A 22,199-nucleotide genomic window follows, 5' to 3' on the forward strand; every position below is an offset into this window, starting at 1 on the left:
GACCGGGTGTTGGTTTGGTAGGCTTGGGACTTGGTTTTGGGCAAAAACCAAGTACTGGATCGATCCAAGCCTTTCCTAGCGAACAGAGAGCCTCTGGATCGATCCGTGGATCGATCCAGATGTCCCAATCGATCAGTGGATCGATTGGGACGCGGCTGCTTCGCGCGATAAGCGCTGGATCGATCCATGGATCGATCCAGGCATTTTTCCCAGAGCACAGAGGCGCTCTGGATCGATCCGTGGATCGATCCAAAGCCTCCCCGATCGATTGGGAACATTCGAATCGATCGGGATCCGACCGTTGGCGTCGATAAAGGCCGCAGGCGCACGATTCCTTCGGCATCGCTTCTCCGATTCACTCCAGATCTCTCGCCAACTCCTCCACAGCACTCTCAAAGATCAGATCGCCAGTTCTTGAAGGATCTTGGAAGCTTTCCAAGTCAAGAGGCGGATCAAAGGCAAGAAGAGAAGCTAGGGTTAGGGTTTTCTGTACTCATTGTAAGCTTTGCGCTTGTATTTTGTTTCCCTTTCCTTTCTTCTTGTACTGAGAGTCTTGTAGGGCTTCTCCGCCCTCGGTAGTTACCGAAAAGGAGTGTTTTCATAGTGGAGGGTGCGTGCGTGGTGTGGATCCTTGGATTAGTCACCTCTTGTGAGGTGGATACCAAGTAAACCAACCTTGTTAGCGTTGTGTGATTGTTTCTGTTATTTTCCGCTGCATATCCTTGAAGAAACAAGCCACGCCAAGCAACGAGCACGCGACGAGCTATTCACCCCCCCCCTCTAGCTACTTTTGGTCCTAACAGGAATGTCCACTTAGGTCCCTCTCTGACCTAATTCGGTCCAGAGAACGAGCTCCCGAGCCCTCTCTGACCTAGTCCAGAGAACGAGCTGCCGAGCCCTCTCCGACTCTGTCTAGTCTAGAGAACGAGCTACCGAGCCCTCTCTGACCTAGTCCGGAGAACGAGCTACCGAGCCCTCTCCGACTTCGTCAGGTCCAGAGAACGAGCTACCGAGCCCTCTCTGACCTAGTCCGGAGAACGAGCTACCGAGCCCTCTCCGACTTCGTCCGGTCCAGAGAACGAGCTACCGAGCCCTCTCTGACCTAGTCCGGAGAACGAGCTACCGAGCCCTCTCCGACTTCGTCCGGTCCAGAGAACGAGCTACCGAGCCCTCTCTGACCTAGTCCGGAGAACGAGCTACCGAGCCCTCTCCGACTTCGTCAGGTCCAGAGAACGAGCTACCGAGCCCTCTCTGACCTAGTCTGGAGAACGAGCTACCAAGCCCTCTCCGACTTCGCGTGCCAAGTTTCCAACTTGGACTTTTCCCTTCCACTTGATCAACCTTGATCATTAATCAAACCGAGTTCAATTAACATCTGATACAAACTTAAATCAGTGTCAACATCAAAACAATAGTCAGGTCAGACTGTATCAACAGCTTGGTTAGAGGAGTACCTAACCCTAGAATTTGGCCAAAAATATTTTAAAGAGGTTAGGGAAATCATTGTTTAATCAAACTAGTACAAGATTCCCTCCAGGAATTACTAAGGGTCTTTTGTTGGTTTTTCTTGCTTAAAAGTTACTTGGAACCAAAAGAAATCCACTCATATGTTTTGGCCAAGAAAAGAGCTTAGGGTTAGGAAGACCTTTAAATTTAAGTAACCATGTTTATATGATAGAATATAGAGTTCTCTTAAAGAATTGCATGTTGAATATTGCTAGAAATTCATGAACTCTTCATTAAGATTTTCGGCCATGATAAGATGGATAGCTTAGAAAAGCTTAAACAAAATTTTAACATGCTCAAGACCTCTGTGATATTAAGATATGAAAGTTGTTTAATGCTCTCATGCTTAATTAGGGTATAGAGAATTTAGTTACATGATATATGACATGTAAGATCACAAGGGTCCTAACTTGTTTATGAACCAAATTTGTATATGATGTTCTTAGTAATTTTTGCCATGAAATTTACTTAGGTTTTCCATGCTTTAGGCCACTTAAAACCTAGTTTAGAGATTGGTAGGTTTCGGCCATGAGGAAAAATAAAAGAAAAAGGAAAGAAACCTAGGAAGCCTAAGACACAATTCACATGTATGTTTATTATGCTTGTCTTTATACATGCTATGAAACTTGTATGACTTCCTATGCTTTTAGGCTATTTGAAGCAAATTTAAACACTGATGAGTCTCGGCCAAGTAGGGTTTAAATGACCTAGAGGCCTTAGAATTGAAACCAATTGTGTTAAAAATGCTTCTTATGGAAATATGATAATATGTTGATTGAGTCACATGCTTGTATAATTTTTCCATGACCTAAATGGACCATTGTATGTTTCGGCCATGAAGGGATAGATGCCCTAGAAACCCTAGAACAAAAATTAAATATGCTCATGTCACTCTACATGAAATATGATAAGTAGAAAGCCAAAGTTCTCATGCTATATGTTGTTTAATGACCTAAAATGAGGCTAGGGTAAGTTTCGGCCGTACCCATTGTATGATGCCTTATTATGAATTTATACATGATGTTAGTTCAAGTTCACATGCTTGTATGCTTGCTTTTAGCCCTAATGAATACTTGTTAAATTTCGGCCATGACATATGTTAAGGGCTTGAAGAACTTAGGAACTAGCCTAAATATGCTTACTATGTTACTTGGAAAAAAATGCTATAAATATGGTTTAAGGTTTCCATGCTTTCATGACATTTGGGACCTTCTTTCACACCTGATAGGGTTCGGCCACATGAAGTTTAGGGACTTGGAGAACTTAGAAACCAAATTAATCATGCTTATAATGCTTCCTATGAAATTGATGTGATGATAATTTAGGTTCCACATGCTTGGAGGTTGTTTTTACCTAAATTGAGATCTAAAGGGGGGTTCGGCCATGATAAGAACCCAAGGGATTAGGAAGCTTAGAACTCAAGCTAACTATGTTACCATGTTTCTTATGATAGTATAATCACATGATACACCCTTATGCTTAAACATGTATGCTTGTGATTTATACTTTCCATGATATGATATGTGCTTAGAAATATGCATGCTTTGATGATATGCTATGTGCTTAAAATATGCATGCTTTCATGATATGCTATGTGGATAGAAATATGCATGCTTTGATGGTATGCTATGTGCTTAAAATATGCATGCTTTCATGATATTCTAGGTGGATAGAAATATGCATGCTTGGATGATATGCTATGTGCTTAAAATATGCATGCTTTCATGATATGCTATGTGGATAGAAATATGCATGCTTTGATGATATGCTATGTGCCTAAAATATGCATGCTCTCATGATATGCTATGTGGTGAAAATATGCATGCTTTTATGACATGATGTATGCCTAAGTGATGCATACCCTTTATGACATGATGTATACCTAAGTGATGCATACTTTTTATGACATGATGTATGCCTAAGTGATGCATACTTTTTATGACATGATGTATGTCTAAGTGATGCATACTATTTATGATATGATGTATGCCTAAGTGATGCATACTTTTATGACATAATGTATGCCTAAGTGATGCATACTTCTATGATATGCTATGTGACTAAATGATATATTTTTATACATGCTACTTTACTTTGTAAGGCTTGTACCAAGGGTGGGCTCCTAATCAGCCCCTAGGCCTTTGGCTGTGTGATCCAGGCTAGTAAAAACAAAGGGATGGGCTCCTTAGTACGCTCCTAGGTCTATGGCTGTGTGATCCAGACCTGGTTCCTAGTATGATTCAAGACTTGCTACCTTGGATATACTTAGGAAGCGCGCATATCTACGTGATTTATCTATGTGTGGTACAAGCCGGGGCCCTGATTATGTTGATATTATGTTCAAGTATATATGTAAGAAGAAATAGTTTTAAAGATCATGAGACATACACATGTTTTTCGGATACATGTTTTCAAAATCATATTGCATATACCTTATGATCATGTTGTGATGATGCTATGATTTATGATATGCCATGATTAGATACGATTATGTTATGTTTCATGCTATGCTTTAAGAGCTTGATATGCCATGCCACCTTATGATGATACTATGATATGCCATGATTAGATATGATTATGTTATGTTTCATGCTATGCTTTAAGAGCTTGATATGCCATGCCACCTTATGATGATACTATGATATGCCATGATTAGATATGATTATGTTATGTTTCATGCTATGCTTTAAGAGATGATATGCCATGACTAGTTATGATTTTGTTATGTTGCATGATATTCTTAAAGAGTATGATATGTTATGCCATGACTAGTTGAGATCATGTTATGTTGAGACATTCTTTGATCATGTGATGATTTTTGGTTTTAGTGAGTAGGAAAGGAACTTACTGAGCCATGAGTGCTCATAGCTTACTTTCCTTGTACCACAGATAAAGGAAAAAGCTGGATGAGCTAAAGGAGCAGCAGGAGAGGCAAGGAGATGTGTGTGGCAGTGGCTAGGCAACCAAATAAGAACCTGCTTTAAAAACTTTTAAAGAACTATGCTTTGGTATCATGAATTGTAGTACCGTATGTGTGACTTGATGTTATGTTTCTATTAATTTTGATATCATGTTATTGATGCCATGATAGTGTAGTTCAGATTTGATGAAAAGAAAAACAAAAGAAAAGTTTTTATTAAACTAAGAAAATTATTTTAAGTCTTCCGCTGTTTTAAAAAGAAAAATTTGTACATGGAGTATCGTAGCCCCGTCCCTTAGAGTTAGCAGGGAGGGCGGGCGTTACACAGGAACCCCATCGTTATGAAGTTAGATAACTACTTAGTGCATTGTCGTCTCGACCACTCGAGAGTAGTGTTAGCTAGAGGGTTGTACAGTTGTTATTATCCCGACCCCTCAGCTAGACAGGGGTCATGGTAGGTGGAGGGACGGGCGGGAGTAACACCATGTGGCATGCATGCACATTTATATATAATGCGCGGTGCATTTGGTGGAGATATATTTGTATACATGTCTTGTAGATACTAGCTACATGTGATTGTGATATGTTGCACTTGTTTGAGCTATAATTGTTGCATATGGTTGTCATGATTCATACATGTCATTTATTATACATGTATATGTTGTCGGTTATATTTCTCACACATTACGAGCAGATCTGTTGTTGATCTCCAATGAGTTTACTGATCATTATACCGTATGTGTCGATTTTCAGATTGGGTATGTGCATTTCATTATGTAAGTTATAGTTATGTGCACTTATTTTGTCATTTACGGTCTTGACTTTATGTGTTAGATCCTAATTGGGTATGCATGTTTATTATGTCATGTGTGATTATGATCTTATACGTTAGATCCGAATTGAGTATGTGTATTCATTACGTCAGCTATGTTTAGATATATTGTTTATGTCAGTGTGATCATGTTCTTATTTCCCTACTAAGACTGTATACTTTGATCTCCATATTTTATATAGACCATGCACTATCTTGTCTATTACTCGCTGAGTGACTCACACTCACCACTACATTTGTGTATTATCTTTTTCCTCATGTAGTAGATATATAATTGTGGTGTCACTTGGAGTCTGCCGATCTCATGTCACATCCGAGGATAATTTCTGGTTTTGTTTCCTATTTTACTCGCATTACGATTATGGGCTTGCCATTGTATAACTCGACTTTATTTTGGAGTGTTTCTATGTGGTGTCTTGTAGTCATTTTGTTGTGGTTGTGTAAACCTAGCCGGCTAGTAGTTTGTTGTTCTTGATTTATGAGTTTTCTTTTCGTTTTCTGCTGTGTTTTTAGTACAGTTATCTGGGTTGTTTATTATACAATTGCGTGATTGTGATCATTTTATTCCAACCCGAGTGGGTTGTGTATATAACTGTGTAGTTGTGTATGCTCCAGCCATGTGGACTATTGATTATATTTTGTGAGTAGCTTTGTGACATTGTAGATATATTTATATTCACTGTTAAAACGGAGATATTGTCCGTTTGTTAGACAGGGACTCCTTTGGAGGTGTGACATTATGAACTAAAGTTGATCGTGACCCTGCCATGCAATGACATCGTGGCTTGCTAAGTGACTATTTTGGTTTTCAGTATTGTGTTTGTAAAACTGTTTTTAACATTGTGCCTTAGGAAAATGCCAATTTTAGAGGTTCTCATAAACAATCCAATTCCGTCTAAAATAATAAAAAATAGGTATTATTTTTTTTTGTTTTGAAGATAAAGGAGAGTGCTGATATATTCTATTCAAGTCAAATAATCAATTACCCTTAGTATCTAGTGACCCAATGGCCAACAAAACTCTATTTGAAACTCTAAACCACCTAAGTTTTTTTTTAAAAAAACAATCTAATACATTGCCTATACTGAACTAATATCCTAGCTCCATCCTTACTCATAAGTAAAAAAATATTATATATACTAGTGTGATCGTGCACACGCGAATTAATTATTTGGGTAAGATTCGTCAAACCAATGCAATAGTGACACTAGAGAATCCCAGTAACAAACTACTGTAACGGGTTTCCCTATGCAAAAAATTATTTTAATTTAATATTATACTTATCTTAGTAAAAAAAACTAAGAAAAGTATATTTTTTAACATCATCGGCCTAAAATATTTATAGAAGTTTTTTTGATCATAGTGTTATCAATTCTAAGATATGGGACTAAAGAGAACTATATTTTTTTTATATAAAACAATCAAAGAAAATTAATGATGAGAAAAATTCATAATAATACGCTGTAGCTGAGTTTCGAACTCTAGATCACTGATTGTTTCACTTGTGGAATTACTAATAAACATTGGAATTATTTTTAGTGTAAATAGAAAAAAGGACATTAACGTAAATGCATTTTAGGCTTCACCAAAGTTAGTTAGTAAAGGGGGAAGATTTTTAATAAATACTAGTGTGATCGTGCACACGCGTTGTGTGTGTAATATAATAATATATAAATTATTTGGGATATAATTATTTTATTTTAATATGATACTTGTCTTAGTAAAAAAAACTAAGAAAAGTATATTTTTTAACATCGTCGGCCTAAAATATTTATAGAAGTTTCTTTGATCATAGTATTGTCAATTCTAAGATATGAGACTAAAGAGAACTATATTTTTTTATATAAAACAATCAGAGAAAATTAATAATGAGAAAAATTCATAATAATATGTCGCAGCCGAGTCTCGAACTCTAGATCACTGATTGTTTCGCTTGTGGAATTACTAATAAACCTTGTAATTATTTTTAGTGTAAATAGAAAAAACGACATTAACGTAAATGCATTTTAGGCTTCACCAAAATTAGTTAGTAAAGGGGGGAGATTTTTAATAAAATAGTAATATATATATATATATAATAGAGAAGAGTAGTTAAAAAAAATACTTAGCATGTGACCAATGAGATAAATATAAGAAGTTTGCCAATGAACATTTATGAATTTCTTGAGTTGATAAATATAAATATTTATGGATTTCTTGAGTTGACAAATATAAGGTGGTGTTTGATTCTCTCCTAGGAATGGAAATAAGAATAAGTATCATAGTATTGTAGAATGAGAATGGGTATGAGCTTGGGTATCATTCTTAAAAATAATGTTTGGTTAGTTGAATATTTTCAATCGGAATGAACCTAAATTTCTTTTTTTACCCTTAGAGAAAAATTAGATGGAAGAGAAAGTTGAATGTGAGAGAAACATATGATGAGAGAGAATGATGAGAGAGAAAGTGTGATGAGAGAAAAAGTGTGATGGGAAAAAATGAAGAGAGGGAAAGTGTGATGAGAGAAAATGAGGAGAGAGAGTGTGATTGAAGAGATTGGGAAGAGAAAAAGTATGATGAGAGCGAAAGTGTGTTGAGAGAGAAAGAGTGATGGAAAAAAATGAAGAGAGAGAAAGTGTGATGAGAGAAAATGAGAGATTGAGGAGAGAAAGTATGATGAGAAAATGTGATGAGACAGAAAATGTGATAAGAAAAAATGAAGAGAGGGAAAGTATGATGAGAGAAAATGAGGAGAGAGAGTATGATGGAAGAGAATGAAGAGAGAGAAAGTATGATGAGAGAAAATATGGAGAGAGAGTATGGTAAGAGGACTTGAGGAGAGAGAAAGTATGATGAGAGAGAAAGTATGATGAAAAAATGAGGAGAGAATGAAGAGAGAGAAAATAATGAGAGAGTGTGTGATCAGAGAGAATACAGAGAGAAAATGATAGAGAATGTGTGATGTGAGAGAGTGGAGAATGAGGAGAGAGAGTGTGATGGAAGAGAATGAAGAGAAAGGAAGTGTGATTAGATAAAATATGGAGAGAGAGTATGGCAAGAGAGATTGAGGAGAGAGAAAGAATGATGAGAGAGAAGGTATGATGAAAAAATGAGGAGAGAATGAAGAGAGAGAAAATAATGAAAGAGAATGTGTGATGAGAGAGAATACAAAGAGAAAATGGTAGAAAATGTATGATGAGAGAGAGTGAGGAAAGAGAAAGTATGTTGGGAGAGAAAATGTGATGATAGAATGAGGAGAAAGTATGATGAGAGAGAACAAGGAGAGAGAGTGAAATGAAAGAAAAATTGAACAAATATATTAAGGGTATTTTCGTCAAAAACTTAATTCTTATTCTCATTCCATCAAAACCCAAGGGAGGGGATGAGTTTCATTCCAAAATCTTGATTCCATTTCCATCAACCAAATACAAGATTTGAGAATGAATTCATTCTCTCATTCCCAAACCTCTAAACTAAACGCTATCTAAATTGAAAATTATGGATAAATGAACTCTTCCATAAGATAAGCATGAAAAAAAACATTTAAAACATCTTGGTTGTTGCAAAGGCCAATTAAAATTAACACGTATTGATAATAATAATCTATTTTTAATGACTGAGCTAAGATTAATTGATTAAATAATACTCGATCAATTTACAATATGGAAAATTTTATTCATATAATTAGACTTTCCTAATACGTTTGAAACGGTCATTCCAACCTGGATAAGAAGTATCTGAACGGAGTTGAGGAAGTCAGTTCCGATCCATCTAGATTCCTGAAACAATTTACTCAAGATGATCATCATCAAAAGCATTAAAAAAAACATCCAGTTGTTGTACATGCACGTTAATTAGTTATCGACAATAATGATTTAAATGACTAAATTAAAAATGTTGTTGACGTCAATACTCAATCAATTGATAGATTAAATAATACTAGGTCAATTGACATAATAATATAGAAAGATTTATTCTGATAATTATTGTTACGTTTGAAACGGGCATTCCAATTTAGATAAGAGGCATCTGAACGGAGTTGGGCAAGGGCACGTTAATGCCTACCCGGGGCTATAGCTGGGGCCCGGCGTTGAGAAGGGGATGGCCAAACAGCGTTGAGATGGGGACAAACTAAGATTCCGGCTCAGGCCGGTTAGACTGGCTCCGCCATCTCAGTTGAGGAAATCAGTTCCTACTAGATTTCAGCGGCGCCATTAAATATTCCATCTCCTTCAATCTTTCGTCGCTCATCAGCCATCAGCAATGGCAATGGCTTCTTCCTGTTCCAGTGCAACTTCATTCTTGCACTTCTCCTTTTCCCTTTCCCTCTCTCTTCTCTTCTTCTCCGCAACGTCGTCAACTGACACAATCTACGCTGAAAGTTCTCTGTCCGGCAACCAGACCATCACCTCCGGAGGCGGCAGGTTCGTGCTTGGCTTTTTCACACCACCAGGCAGCACCGGAACGACCTCCTTCAACTACTACATCGGCATCTGGTACGATAAGATCTCTGCGATCACCCCAGTGTGGGTGGCCAACAGAGCCACTCCAGTCACCGACACAACCGCGTCGGAGCTTAAGATCTCTGACGATGGCAATCTCATCATCCTCAACCAGTTCAAATCCATCATATGGTCGACCAACGTCACCACCATCCGATCCTCCAACTCCACAATCGTCGCGGTCATCCTTGACACGGGTAATCTCCAGCTCAGGGATGAATCCAACTCCTCTCTCATCTTCTGGCAGAGCTTCGATCACCCCACCGACACTTGGCTTCCCGGCGCCAAGATCGGGTTCAACAAGCTCACCAGCACGCCCCAACGCCTCACTTCCTGGAAGAACAAAGTTGACCCTTCTCCTGGACTCTTCACTCTCCAGAGTGATCCAACCGGCGCAACCTCTCAGTATTTTCTTTTCTGGAATTTGTCGAAGGAATATTGGGCCAGCGGAATCTGGGACGGACACGTCTTCACTTCTATCCCCGAGATGAGCTGGAGAGGCATCGTCAACTTCGCTTTCATCAACAACACCGAGGAGAGCTATTTCATCTACGCTCCCAAGGATCCCAACCTCAAGATTAGATTTGTCTTCGATTATGAGTCCGGCCAGATGCTTGTTTTGACGTGGATGGAGAATACACAATCATGGATGCTCTGCTGGGCTATTTGCGGGAGCTGCGGAGTAGAGCGCCCTTTCGTAGCTGCGATAGCAGGCCTTCTTGCAGTTGCGCCAGGGGTTACAGAGTGATGCTCCAGAAGGAGTGGGATTTGGGTGACAGAAGAGCAGGCTGCCAGAGGATCACTCCTTTGCAATGCGAACAAAACACCAACAATACTGAGAAAGATGGATTCTTTGAGATGCCAAACGTTAAGCTGCCTGATAACCCCAACACTTCGGTCAAGGTTGGGAGTAGGGAAGGCTGCGAGTTGGTTTGTATGAGTAATTGCTCCTGCAATGCTTATTCCTACAACGGTAGTGGCTGCTTTGTTTGGCACGGAGGGTTGCTGAATCTGCAAGAACAATATGATCAATCCGATGCAAGCACTCTTTACCTGCGCTTGGCTGCCTCGGAGTTGCAATCTTCTGAAAGAGACAAGAAGAGAGTGGCAAGTTGGGTTATCATCGGTTCCATTGTCCTGGCCATCTTGTTTACTTGCGTTCCTACCATTTTGATTGTGATAAAGAAGCGAGAAAGTAGGCGGATGATTGAGAAAGCAAAGGCTATGCAGAGTCGTCTCGTCTCGTTCACATACAGTGAGCTGCAACAAGCCACACGGAAGTTCTCAACGAAGCTCGGGGGAGGAGGCTTTGGATCAGTGTTCAAAGGCACTTTGCCGGGGTCTAATTATATCGCTGTGAAGAAGCTTGAGGGCCTTTACCAAGGCGAGAAGCAATTCCGAGCGGAGGTGAGCACACTAGGAGCCATTCAACATGTAAACCTCATTAGGCTAATAGGATTTTGCTCTCAAGGGACCAAGAAGTTGTTGGTCTACGAGTTCATGCCAAGCGGTTCCTTAGCTGATCAACTTTTTCTTAGCAACTCGAATGTACTAGACTGGAAAACAAGATATCAAATTGCTACCGGAACTGCAAGAGGATTAGCCTATCTCCATGAGCAATGCAGAGACAGCATCATACATTGTGACATTAAGCCAGAGAACATACTGTTGGACGATGCACTTGTGCCAAAGGTAGCTGATTTTGGTCTAGCAAAGCTTGTCGGAAGGAAATTTAGCAAAGTTCTCACAACCATTCGAGGAAGTAGAGGGTACATCGCGCCTGAATGGATTTGGGGTATGCCCATCACTACAAAAGTAGACGTTTACAGCTACGGAATGATGTTGTTCGAGATCATATCAGGAAAGAGAAACCTCATGCACACCGGAGAAAGTAGTTTTGAGTTCTTCCCCTTAGTCGCAACGAACAAACTCGTAATCGGAGATGTCAAAAGCTTGATAGATCAAAGGTTAGAGGGTAAAGTCAACTTAGAAGAGTTTGAAATAGTTTGTAAACTTGCTTGCTGGTGCATTCAAGATGACGAGAGTTCGAGGCCAACCATGAGTCAAATTGTTCAAGCTCTAGAGGGCAATCTAGATGTTGGCATTCCTCCTGCTCCAAGGTCTCTTGGAGCCCTAAACGTGTCATGAGCCAAGAGCATCAATTCCTCTAGCTCACATCAGCACTAAGGATTATTGTGCCACTTCAACTAGTCCTCAGATGTGGAGTTCTGCAACTTAAATCCTGTTTAAGTTCCAATAAAACCAGGAGAAAGAGTTGCAGTGAGTTCCTTTTTTATTTATTTATTTATTTTTATTTTTTGTATTTGAACTTTAAATCTGCATGTGGAGGTTGTTTGCCAATGAATTGAGAGCAAGTCATGTTGTGTTTATTTCAGATTCTAAATTCATATTCAGATTTTAGAATATGGTTCTCTTCACTTGAAGCAATCAGGTCCCCTGAATTCTACTAAAATGCACAAGTTGAAACAAATTGGGAATTTAGGAGAAACAATTTACATCTCCAATTGAAGTGTAATTTATACAATAACATTCTAGACAATAACATAATGCAACTTTCAAAGTAGCAATCATCTAAGAACATACTAAATGCGATACACTTTCATAATAAAAAACACAACCTATTCACATTTTATAGACAAACTTCATAAAAGACATTACCATAACAAATGAACTTGTTGCATGTCTTTGTTCTGCCTTATTTAGAGCTCGAATAATATTTAAGTTATAGATTTGTCTATTTGACGGCTAGTCGAAGTCTACAAATAACCTAATTTTAAACTTAGTATACATCAAATCATAGACTCGATGTGGTGGTTTCTATATCTGCATGATCTACTTGGGCTTCGCCTTTGTCAATTCTCTATTGGACTTTCGATCATCAAGTGTTCTAGGACTTTGTCTTTGCTAATTACCTATTGGACTTTCAACCGTCAAATATCTAATCAACTATAATCTACTTGAACTTCTCTATATCTAAACCAATCTTGATCAACTTGACTCGAGATCGATTGTATCAACAATCTCTCACTCCAATAATCTCTCATTTTCTTGATATCTTGCTCACAACCATCAAAAATATTGTTCAAACATAAAAATCCGACTAAACCAACTCAAATTTAATCAACTTTGATCATATATCAATCAACCAACATAAAGTCCATGCACTCAAAGACAATTGTCACATTTCCTTTCAATCCTTGAAGCTATTCCCATTTAGATAGCTACAATGATGAATAAAAAAATACCATATATGAATTCATAATAATGATCAATAAATTAAAATAATGATAGATCCATCAACAAGCTAAGATAACTCAATATTAATATTTAGTCTTTGGATAGAAAATATTAATTTGCAAGTGGTAATTTCAATTTTCAATGTGATAGATAATAAGTCTAGTCAAACAATTGGTTTATACTTAGACTGACCAATCGTCCACGTGAAAAATCACTAAATTGGGTTCCACTTTTAAGATAGTTATTTATAAATATATTTAATTAAATATTTTAGTACACAATTATTTTTTACAACATGTTCTGTATGTGGTGACGGTAACACATTGGACAACAAGAAACTGGATTCATCACCCCAAAAAAATGTTTGTAAAAATCTTGTTTCATCAAAATGTTCCCAATGCATTCCAAGGCTGGTGTGTTTTTGAATCAGTTAACTATGTAGCTTCCATTCGGATATATACATTGTGGTAAAAGGTGAATATGTTCGTCCTCAACGTCCCCGTTAATCCGTCCCAGTGTCAACACGGAGGAGGTAAATCACGGGCGACTACTAGTCTTTGGAATAGTGACTAGCACATAAGGGAGGTATTTACCTCGGCTTTACCAAGATTCGAACCCCAGACCTCATTATGACAACACCTCATGCGCTAGCCACTAGATTCATCCGAGGGGACTCCATTCGGATATATACATGATTCCTTGAAACATGGTTTGGGATTGACTTTGAGTCAAGAAGATTGTGTTTTCCACTTCACGAAGCCAACTTCCTTGTAAACTAATGTTGAACAACCAATACAAACCATGGATTCCATGCCTTGCAATTGCATTGTCACCACCAATCAACCCTGTTGTGAATTGAGCAGGTTCTATACTCGGGTCATTGATTCGAACCTTAAAATTGGATGGAAACATTAAGACCTTTACCATATCATTACAATTATAACAAAAACATAATTCAAAAGAGGAAAACAAACGTTTATGAACATACTTGTAGTTTAGAAAGTGTGCAGAAGCACATGGCCGACCCTGGAGGAGGGCGGCACTGGACGATGACCCTGAGCCCATAATTTGAGAGGATCCAAATTTTTTTTTTTAGTATTATGTATTATAGACATGTAATTGGGGCTTTGAATAATTGGACTCAAATTCATATTTTATAATTTTTTGATATTGTTTTTTACTTTTATCTTTTTAGACATGTAATTGGAGCCTTGAGTAATTGGGGCCCAAATTTATTTTGGATTTTTTTTTCCATCCCGAACTTCCTTTGTAGAAGGACCGGAGCTACAGAAGAAGTGCCACCCAAGCAAGTGCCACCCTGAGCTTGTAAACTCCAATCCTATGTAAACTAGAAAGTCAAAATTTTATCTGCCATGTCTTTGCAATTTATTTGAATTATCTTTCTGCTTCCTGCAAGGATGATTTTTTTTTTTCTTTTGGTAAATGATATGAAGAATACTGATATAGACAGAAGCAAACTCATCTAAAACACCATATAAACATGGTAACTTGAGCAAAGAACCAGTCTTTTGTATAGTTACTGACACCAATTTGGTAGATTAAATTAGTTGTAGGATACAAATCTGCATCTCTCCCATAACCCATATTGTCTAAACTTATCGTGCTCAATGTAAAGTTTGTTGACATATTTAGGATTTGGATCAGAAACAAAGAACTCAGCAGCAGAGTGATTAGGAATGCCAATCTCCCACAAGGTTGGGTCATCTCTTGGTGGTCTATATACAAGGTTGCCTAAGTCAATATGTTGGACGTTGCATCAGTTGCAACGTCAGGAAGATGAAAGGGTGCTCATTTACCTTCATCTTCCTCCATTGAAAGCCATCAAAGCATCGGTTAGTAATCGATGTTTTGTTTCCTATTTAAAATGATGTCCAAGAACAATCGGAGAAGAGGGCAAGAGCATAAGGGGAGAGGCGACGGTGATCAGTGTTGGTCGAGCAAAGGAGAACGTCTGAGAGGTTGGGGATTTGGCTCGTGAACCTTGAAGCACTTTCCAGTTATCCGTGATCGTGCTTCCGACAATAGTGACGTCCGACGGTTCTTCTTCTTCGATTTCTTCGGGAGATCACAGTGAATGGTTACAGCTTTATCTTATGTTTGATCCATGCTAACAAATAGACAACAATGGTATCAGAGTCATGCCTAAGCAGGAAACTAGTCTCTTCATCCAAATGAAAATCTCTTGATCGCCTTCGCCAGGCGAGATCACAACTGGGCTGTGATCTGCCGCAGTTGTCAAGCCCCGAGAGGTTGTTGGCTATCGGCTTCCGTCGCTGGAGAGTGCTGGTGACCACGTCGGGAGGCCGACAATCGACAATCGTGACAACCTCGTTCGTCGAGGCAGAAGAAAAGAATGTTGCGGTCGGCGACAGAGACGAGAAGAAGTAGTTTAATCGATTAACTAATCGATTAAGATAACTTGAATCGATTCAAATAATAGCTCAATCGATTGAAATGATGAAGCTATATTTTTATCGATTGAATTCTGAATCGATTAAATCAATCGATTCAATTCAATTGAATCGATTGAATGAAATTTTTAATCAATTCAAAAACGCGATGAACAGTGCTTCGTTTCGACGACGCACTGGAAAAAAAACAAAAAAAAACAAAATCCCGTTCGTTGCATGCAAGAACAGTGGTTTAAAATTATATTAAATATATTTATTAATTAATTAAATACATAGGGAAATGTATTATTAATTAATAAATACATATTTAATTAATTTGGGGTTCAATTAGTTAAAAATTGAACGAGACCAACTTGTCCAATCAAATCCAGGCCTGGCTTAAATTATTAGTTGATTTAAGCAGACTATATTGATTCAATAATACCTAGATCTAGTTCAAATTATTTGTTGGTTTAAACCGGTTCGTATTATTATTGAACTAATTGGGGTCATTTTGATTACATAAGTTGGCCTGATCAAATATGACTAGATTAGTTATGTTGTGTCAGATTTGATCAAAAAGATTAGACTTATTCTAATGGGTCAGACTTAATCCAATGGATGAATCAAACGGACCTAAGTTTGATCAATGAGTCTGAGATTGACTCAAATGAGCTTAAACAATAACAGAACATAGGTCAGAAATCTCTGTCTAATTAGATTAGTTCTAATGAGGACAATAGACTAAGCTTAAGATCCGGATTCATGATCGACCGATACAATGTGTCAGTCACATGAGACTCCCCAAATAAAGAAAGTTTATTTTTCTTAATTGTTTGTGTATTCTATATATATTTGTTCTATATGTGAGAATTGAATTTGACCGATTTTTGTTACTGGTCTGTCGATTTTGTATTGACATCATGATTTTCATTTCCAGAACAATATACACGATGAATGGTCGCTATGAACGACAACATGAGCTATGAGAGGAGATCAAGAAGTTGGAATATAACCCAGATCATAGAGTCGGTAGGCTTATTGGTCGGCTCGATTGGATGTTCTAGAATCTAGAGCAAGAATGGTATCCAGTCTAGGACAAAGAAAGAAGATGGGCTCTGGTTTATTCATTGTCGAAACATCTTAGGCAGATATCATTCCAACTTTGGGATGATTTTGAAAGACACATCTCATATTCAGAAATGTGTAGATAGTTACTTCATTTGGAATGGGGTTTTAAAGAATCTGAAGAGGATCAATATCCCGAAAAAATGAACCTCGAAGAATCTGAGGAGGATCCAAAAGTAGATCCTTAAGATTTTGAGGAGGATCCAAATTCCACAGAATCTGAGGATGATCTAGGAATGAACCTCGAAGAATTTGAAGAGGATCCAGAAATAGATCTTGAAGATTTTAAGGAGGATCCAGAGATGGATTCCGAGGAGGATGTAGAAATGGACCCCGAAGAATCAGAGAAGGATCCTCAAGAGTGTGTAGAAGATCCAGAAATGAATCTGATGGATACGTTTAAGGCTGATCCACCCATCATAGAGTCCGACATAAACGGGATACAATTGCCCACTGCTCTAGCATTTATCATATTAGGAGTAGTGCTAGCTTATCTATGTTACTAGTGTTCTGTTTACTGTCGTTATATATGAACAGTGTTAACTCATTTAGTTTTTGAGTCATGTAATAATTTCTCTCGTTATGTATGAACAGAGTTATGATAAATAAACAGTTATGTTATGTGTTAACTAACTTGCTCATGATTAGTTCATGTGAATATAATTAGTTCATATATCCATATGATTAGTTCATATGAAAAATGATTAGTTCATTTTAATAATGATTCGTTCATTAAATGGGATGTGTGTAATATAATTGATCAATGTTGATTAGATTAGAACATACAAATGATGAGTGAAAATAATGTTATCACTTGATTTTATAAACTAATTTTAATTTACATTAAGTCAAGAATTAATTGAACATATATGAATTACACTGAAATAATAAATAATGTGTTTATTTATGTAGATCATGGCAACTAAAAACATTATAGTTGAACTCAATAAGGGAGAGAAATTATATGGGAATAACTACAAAATCTGGCATCTCAAGATACAATACGTTCTTGAGGAACAAGAAGTTCTAGAGGTTGTAAATCAATTCATAGAGGAACCGGTTGATGGTTCTACAGCACAGCACATACGTGACCTTGATGCCTATAAGACATGGAAAAGGAAGGACTCCATTGCTAAAGGAATATTGATTAGTTCAATGGTGGATGACCTGGTATTTGAGTATGAGCCATTACTATCGACTCATGCTGTCTGGGTAGCCCTTAGAGAAAAGTACAGTAGAGTAAGTCTCAGTAAGCTCCGTCAGCTAACAATTAAGTTTGATAGCTATAAAAAACACTCAAATGTTACCATGACTCAACATCTCAGGGAGATGGGTAACATGATTCGAGAGCTTAATACTGCTGGTTATGTGTTGATCGATGAATAACAGGTTCAGGAAGTTATCCATTCCCTTCCTGATTCTTGGGAAACGATGAAACAAAATCTGACTCATAGTGAAAGTATCAAGACTTTCACCGATGTCTCACGTCATGTTGAACTTGAGGTGGAGAGGATTGAATTTGCAAGGATTTCTGGTCAAGCTTTTGTAGCTAAAGGTTCTAGTTCCAAGAATAAGGAAAGATGGTTCAAGAAAGGAAAGAGAAAAGGAAAGGAGGCTAGTGTTGTTGCTGTTAAAAACCAAATCAAGAAGAAAGGAAAGAAATATGGACAAAAACCTAGGAGCAAGTTGACCTACTTCAATTGTGGAAAAAAGGATCATTTTGCTCGAGATTGTACTGAGCCTAAAAAGGTAGATCCATCTCTATCTTCTTTCCATGAGCATCATGTTGCAAGTACAATGTTGTTAGCTGATTCGTATCCTTTGTGGATTATAGATTCAGGAGCAACGAACCACGTAACACATGATTGAGCTACATATGTGAAATACCGTCGGGTACCAGCTGACAACAAATGGATATATGTAGGAAACAATACAAGAATTAAAGTCAAAGGAATTGACACTTGCAAGCTCAACCTACATGGTGGGTGTACCCTGTTTCTACATGATGTTCTGTATGCTCCTGAGATTCGACGGAATCTGATTTTCATCATTTATCTTCTTGATTTAGGTTATTGTGTAGATTTTTATAGCTGTTGTGTGGAACTTCGAATTAACTCTGTGTTAATTGGCCATGGTTATGTAACAAATGACTTTATGGTTCTTGATGTAGAACCAAATAATAATGATGATTATTTTTCAAACATTGCTCTTACTAGTAATGTTGATGTTAATGATGAAATTTGACATGCTAGATTATGACATATAGGACAAGAACGAATGAATAGATTAGCTAAAGAGGGCCTTTTAGGCACTCATGCTAAGATTAACTTGTCTATATGTGAGCATTGTCTTGCTAGAAAGACGACTAGGAAACCATTTGGTAAGGCTATTAGAGTTGAATCACCATTGCAATTAATTCATTCAGATATTTGTGGTCCAATGAATATGAAGGCTAGAAATGGAAGTTCTTATTTCATTACATTTATTTATGATTTCACACGTTTTGGTCATGTGTATTTGATTTCTCAGAAATCTAAAGCATTAGATTGCTTTATTTGTTACTTGAACGAAGTTGAGAATCAATTAAAAAGTAAGGTTAAAACCTTGCGTACTGACCGTAGAGGTGAATATTTGTCTGATCAGTTCAAGATAATATGTAATGAGAAAGGGATTATTAGACAATTAACTATCCCTGGAACTCCACTACAAAATGGAGTTGTTGAAAGAAGAAATAGGACTCTTCTTGAAATGGTTAGGTCTATGATGACACAGGCTAATTTGTCAATCTCCTATTAAGGAGATGCATTATTAGTTGCGACCTATATACTTAACAAAGTGCCTTCAAAGTCAGTTCCATCTATCCCACATAAATGTTGGACAAGCAGAAAGTCAGATTTGACTAATTTGAGATCTTGGGGGTCAGCTGCCTACATTCATGATAAGACTCACAAACATGAAAAATTAGAACTCAGAGGTAAGAAGTGTATCTTTATAAGGTATTCTAAGACTTCTAAGGGTTATGTTTTTATTGGTGAGCGACAAGATGGAACCATCTCTAAAATAGAGTCAAAAGATGCTACTTTTCTTGAAACTGAGTTCCCAACACAAGGTGAAGTTGATAAGACAATTCCTCTATATGAGATAGAGGATGAGGATAATGTTCCTTTATCAACAAACCAGGAGATGCCTGAATCTAGTCAACCTAGTGGGAGTAATTTGCCACTGAATGAGTCAGTTTCTCAACAGTCTAACATATGAAGAAGTAGTCATCAGATTATTTCTCAGAGAAGGTTTGATATTGAGAATGAAGCATTGAAGATTCTTCCAGTTGATGATGAGGAACCTTGAATAGTCGAGGAAGCTCAGTAAGAGAAAAATGGAAAATTGCAATTGAATTGACTTAGGTTGATCGGGCATGATTATGATTTTGATATGTGTATCAAAGAGTTTAAGTTAGACTTTCATATGTGTTTGATATGTGTTAAAGTCATGTAGGACTTGGTGAAACACATGAGGAACTTAGTGCGACCAAGTTGTGGGAAAAGCTCATTCTAGGGCTCGGGTCTTTGAGACAGTGAAGAATGATGCATTTGAGGGACCATCAGACGAGGAGCAACTAAGTGGAGCCGAGGGAAGCGGACTTCAAGGAAACGTGAAGGATGGCATGGAGAGGAGCCGTTGGCTCAGTGTATCTGAGGGACGAAGGTCAAGGTAGACGACTTCAAGGGTGACTTCGGAAAGGATGAGTGTGAGTGAATATAAGATATCAGTCGACTGCTACTGAGACCAGTCGACTGGTCCAAATTCATGAGAGCACATAATGGTTTTGTGCCCATGGTTGCGAAGACTAGTCGACTGGTGATGACTGGTAGAAAGTTGTTATCAGAGTCCCAGATTCTACAGAGTATGTCCAACGGCTACACTAGTCAACTAATGCATGGACCAATTGATTGGTGCCAAGATGAGTTGATTTTGTGTTCAACTCTCTCTTCTTATTTAAGGGGAGCTTTGGGGTATGAAGGAGTTTACTTATGCTCATTGAATAACTCCTAAGTTCTTGCTCAAAGCTCCCAAATCCTACACTTTTCTTCCAAAGCTCATTCTCAATCTTGTAAAGAAGAAGAGTGCCTTATGAGAGATTTTGCTCCATCGAGAAGGAGCTCATCTAGTTGGAGATTACCGGGGTCTAATCCACCAAAGGATTGAGGGTTCGTCTACCTCAAGGACAAGCCGTGGAATAGGAGCAAGCACTCTTCGAATCACTTTACATCGACCGTGTTTGCGTTTGTATTCTTATTTGCTCTGATTGTTTTATTTCTATTCCGCTTGCGCAACTAACATTGTAGAAAGGAGAACGATTTGGGGGTACCGACTATTCAACCCCCCTTGTAGCCGACCTTTCGATCCTCAACATGATGCATGATAATCTAGATTTACATTATTCAAATTTAGATTTACAAAATAATCTAGATTCTAATCAAAGTAATCAAGACTTTAACTAAATCAGCATCAATCTTGACTTGGTCAAACAGAACATTAATCAAATCAATTTAAATAAATTAATTAGTTCAGACATTAAAATAAATTTGAATTTAAAATTTAAAATAAGAAAATAGATTTAGATAAAATCAATAAATATCTTAATAAATTATTTAATAATCTAGATAATATTAATTTAGAAAATTTCATTATAATAATAAATAGATTTAGAAAATAATTTAATTAATAAAAATTTCAATTTAAATATGTTTTTTTGGACAAGATAATCAGTGTAGTATCTTTGGTAGAAACGAATTAAAAGATGAAGGTGCTTAAAAAGATCAATCACAGTATAAATTTATTATAGATATCATTTTCGCTACATATATTATACGGGAACACTAAATTTTAAAATATACGAAATTTGAAAGGTTTAAATAATTTACAAATATGTAGAATTTGAAAATATTATAAACTACAAATTCATTGAAATAAATACCCTTGTTGCTAGTTTTAACTTTATCGAAATAAATTCATATATCAGCATTTATTTTATTCCCGGTGTATAACTAATCCATCATTTATGCCACCAACCAAAGGAGGGCATAAATTGCTGCCCCGACAATGATGAGATTTCTCAGACATCTGACATTTAATGATAGTGTCAGTTTTGATTAGTTAACCGATAAATATTCTTTAATAAATAGTTAATGAGTACTTGTTGTTGTTATAAGTATTTTTGATTTATTTTAATCGGTGAAAATTTTATGTAAAATCTTGTCGATCATCATTAAAATCAATCAGTACAATTTAGATTCCCAGTGCTAATTATTAAAAAATAATTGAATTGAGGAAAGAAAGTTAATACTCCACACCACTAGCAAACCTGAGAAACCAACCTGCTAGCTAATTCTCATATACAATGTTTTAACTTAATACTTACTAAAAATGGGCCATAATATTATAAATGATCATCAAGATGATCAGGAGGAAAATATATGAAATCCAAATGGCTGCAATCCTTGCCTTTGTCTCCATGTATAATTGTCATTCGTAAGACGTTCATTTGGAATAATTTGGTTTATGTCGCTAATATATTTTCCATTTTGGCACAATGCACTTCATGCAGGGCTGCAATGCTCACTTGCTGTTCAAGCTCAGCCGGCAATGGCCATCCAGTGGCG

General features: G+C 37.2%; 2 protein-coding genes across 2 annotated transcripts; both read left to right on the forward strand.

Annotated features, from left to right (window-relative positions):
- Nucleotides 1–9,500: 9,500 nt before the first annotated feature.
- On the forward strand, nt 9,501–10,487 carry LOC121972307 (G-type lectin S-receptor-like serine/threonine-protein kinase At2g19130). Its single transcript, XM_042523991.1, has 2 exons — nt 9,501–9,527; nt 9,639–10,487. The coding sequence occupies exons 1-2, from the start codon at nt 9,501–9,503 to the stop codon at nt 10,485–10,487; spliced, it is 876 nt and encodes a 291-aa protein (XP_042379925.1).
- Nucleotides 10,482–12,077, forward strand: LOC121973220 (G-type lectin S-receptor-like serine/threonine-protein kinase At2g19130). The gene has a single exon (XM_042524779.1). The coding sequence runs from the start codon at nt 10,487–10,489 to the stop codon at nt 11,885–11,887; it is 1,401 nt and encodes a 466-aa protein (XP_042380713.1). The 5' UTR covers nt 10,482–10,486; the 3' UTR covers nt 11,888–12,077.
- Nucleotides 12,078–22,199: the final 10,122 nt, after the last annotated feature.

This window comes from Zingiber officinale, chromosome 4A (genome assembly GCF_018446385.1).
Source record: "Zingiber officinale cultivar Zhangliang chromosome 4A, Zo_v1.1, whole genome shotgun sequence".
In the NCBI taxonomy this organism is placed as follows: domain Eukaryota; kingdom Viridiplantae; phylum Streptophyta; class Magnoliopsida; order Zingiberales; family Zingiberaceae; genus Zingiber; species Zingiber officinale.

Bases quoted from the DNA above. Each gene is read 5' to 3' on its own strand.
- LOC121972307 (XM_042523991.1), top strand. From the start codon at position 9,501: ATGGCAATGGCTTCTTCCTGTTCCAGT. The intron at 9,528-9,638 runs GCAACTTCATTC...TCCGGCAACCAG, and splicing joins TGGCTTCTTCCTGTTCCAGT to ACCATCACCTCCGGAGGCGG.
- LOC121973220 (XM_042524779.1), top strand. From the start codon at position 10,487: ATGCTCCAGAAGGAGTGGGATTTGGGTGACAGAAGAGCAGGCTGCCAG.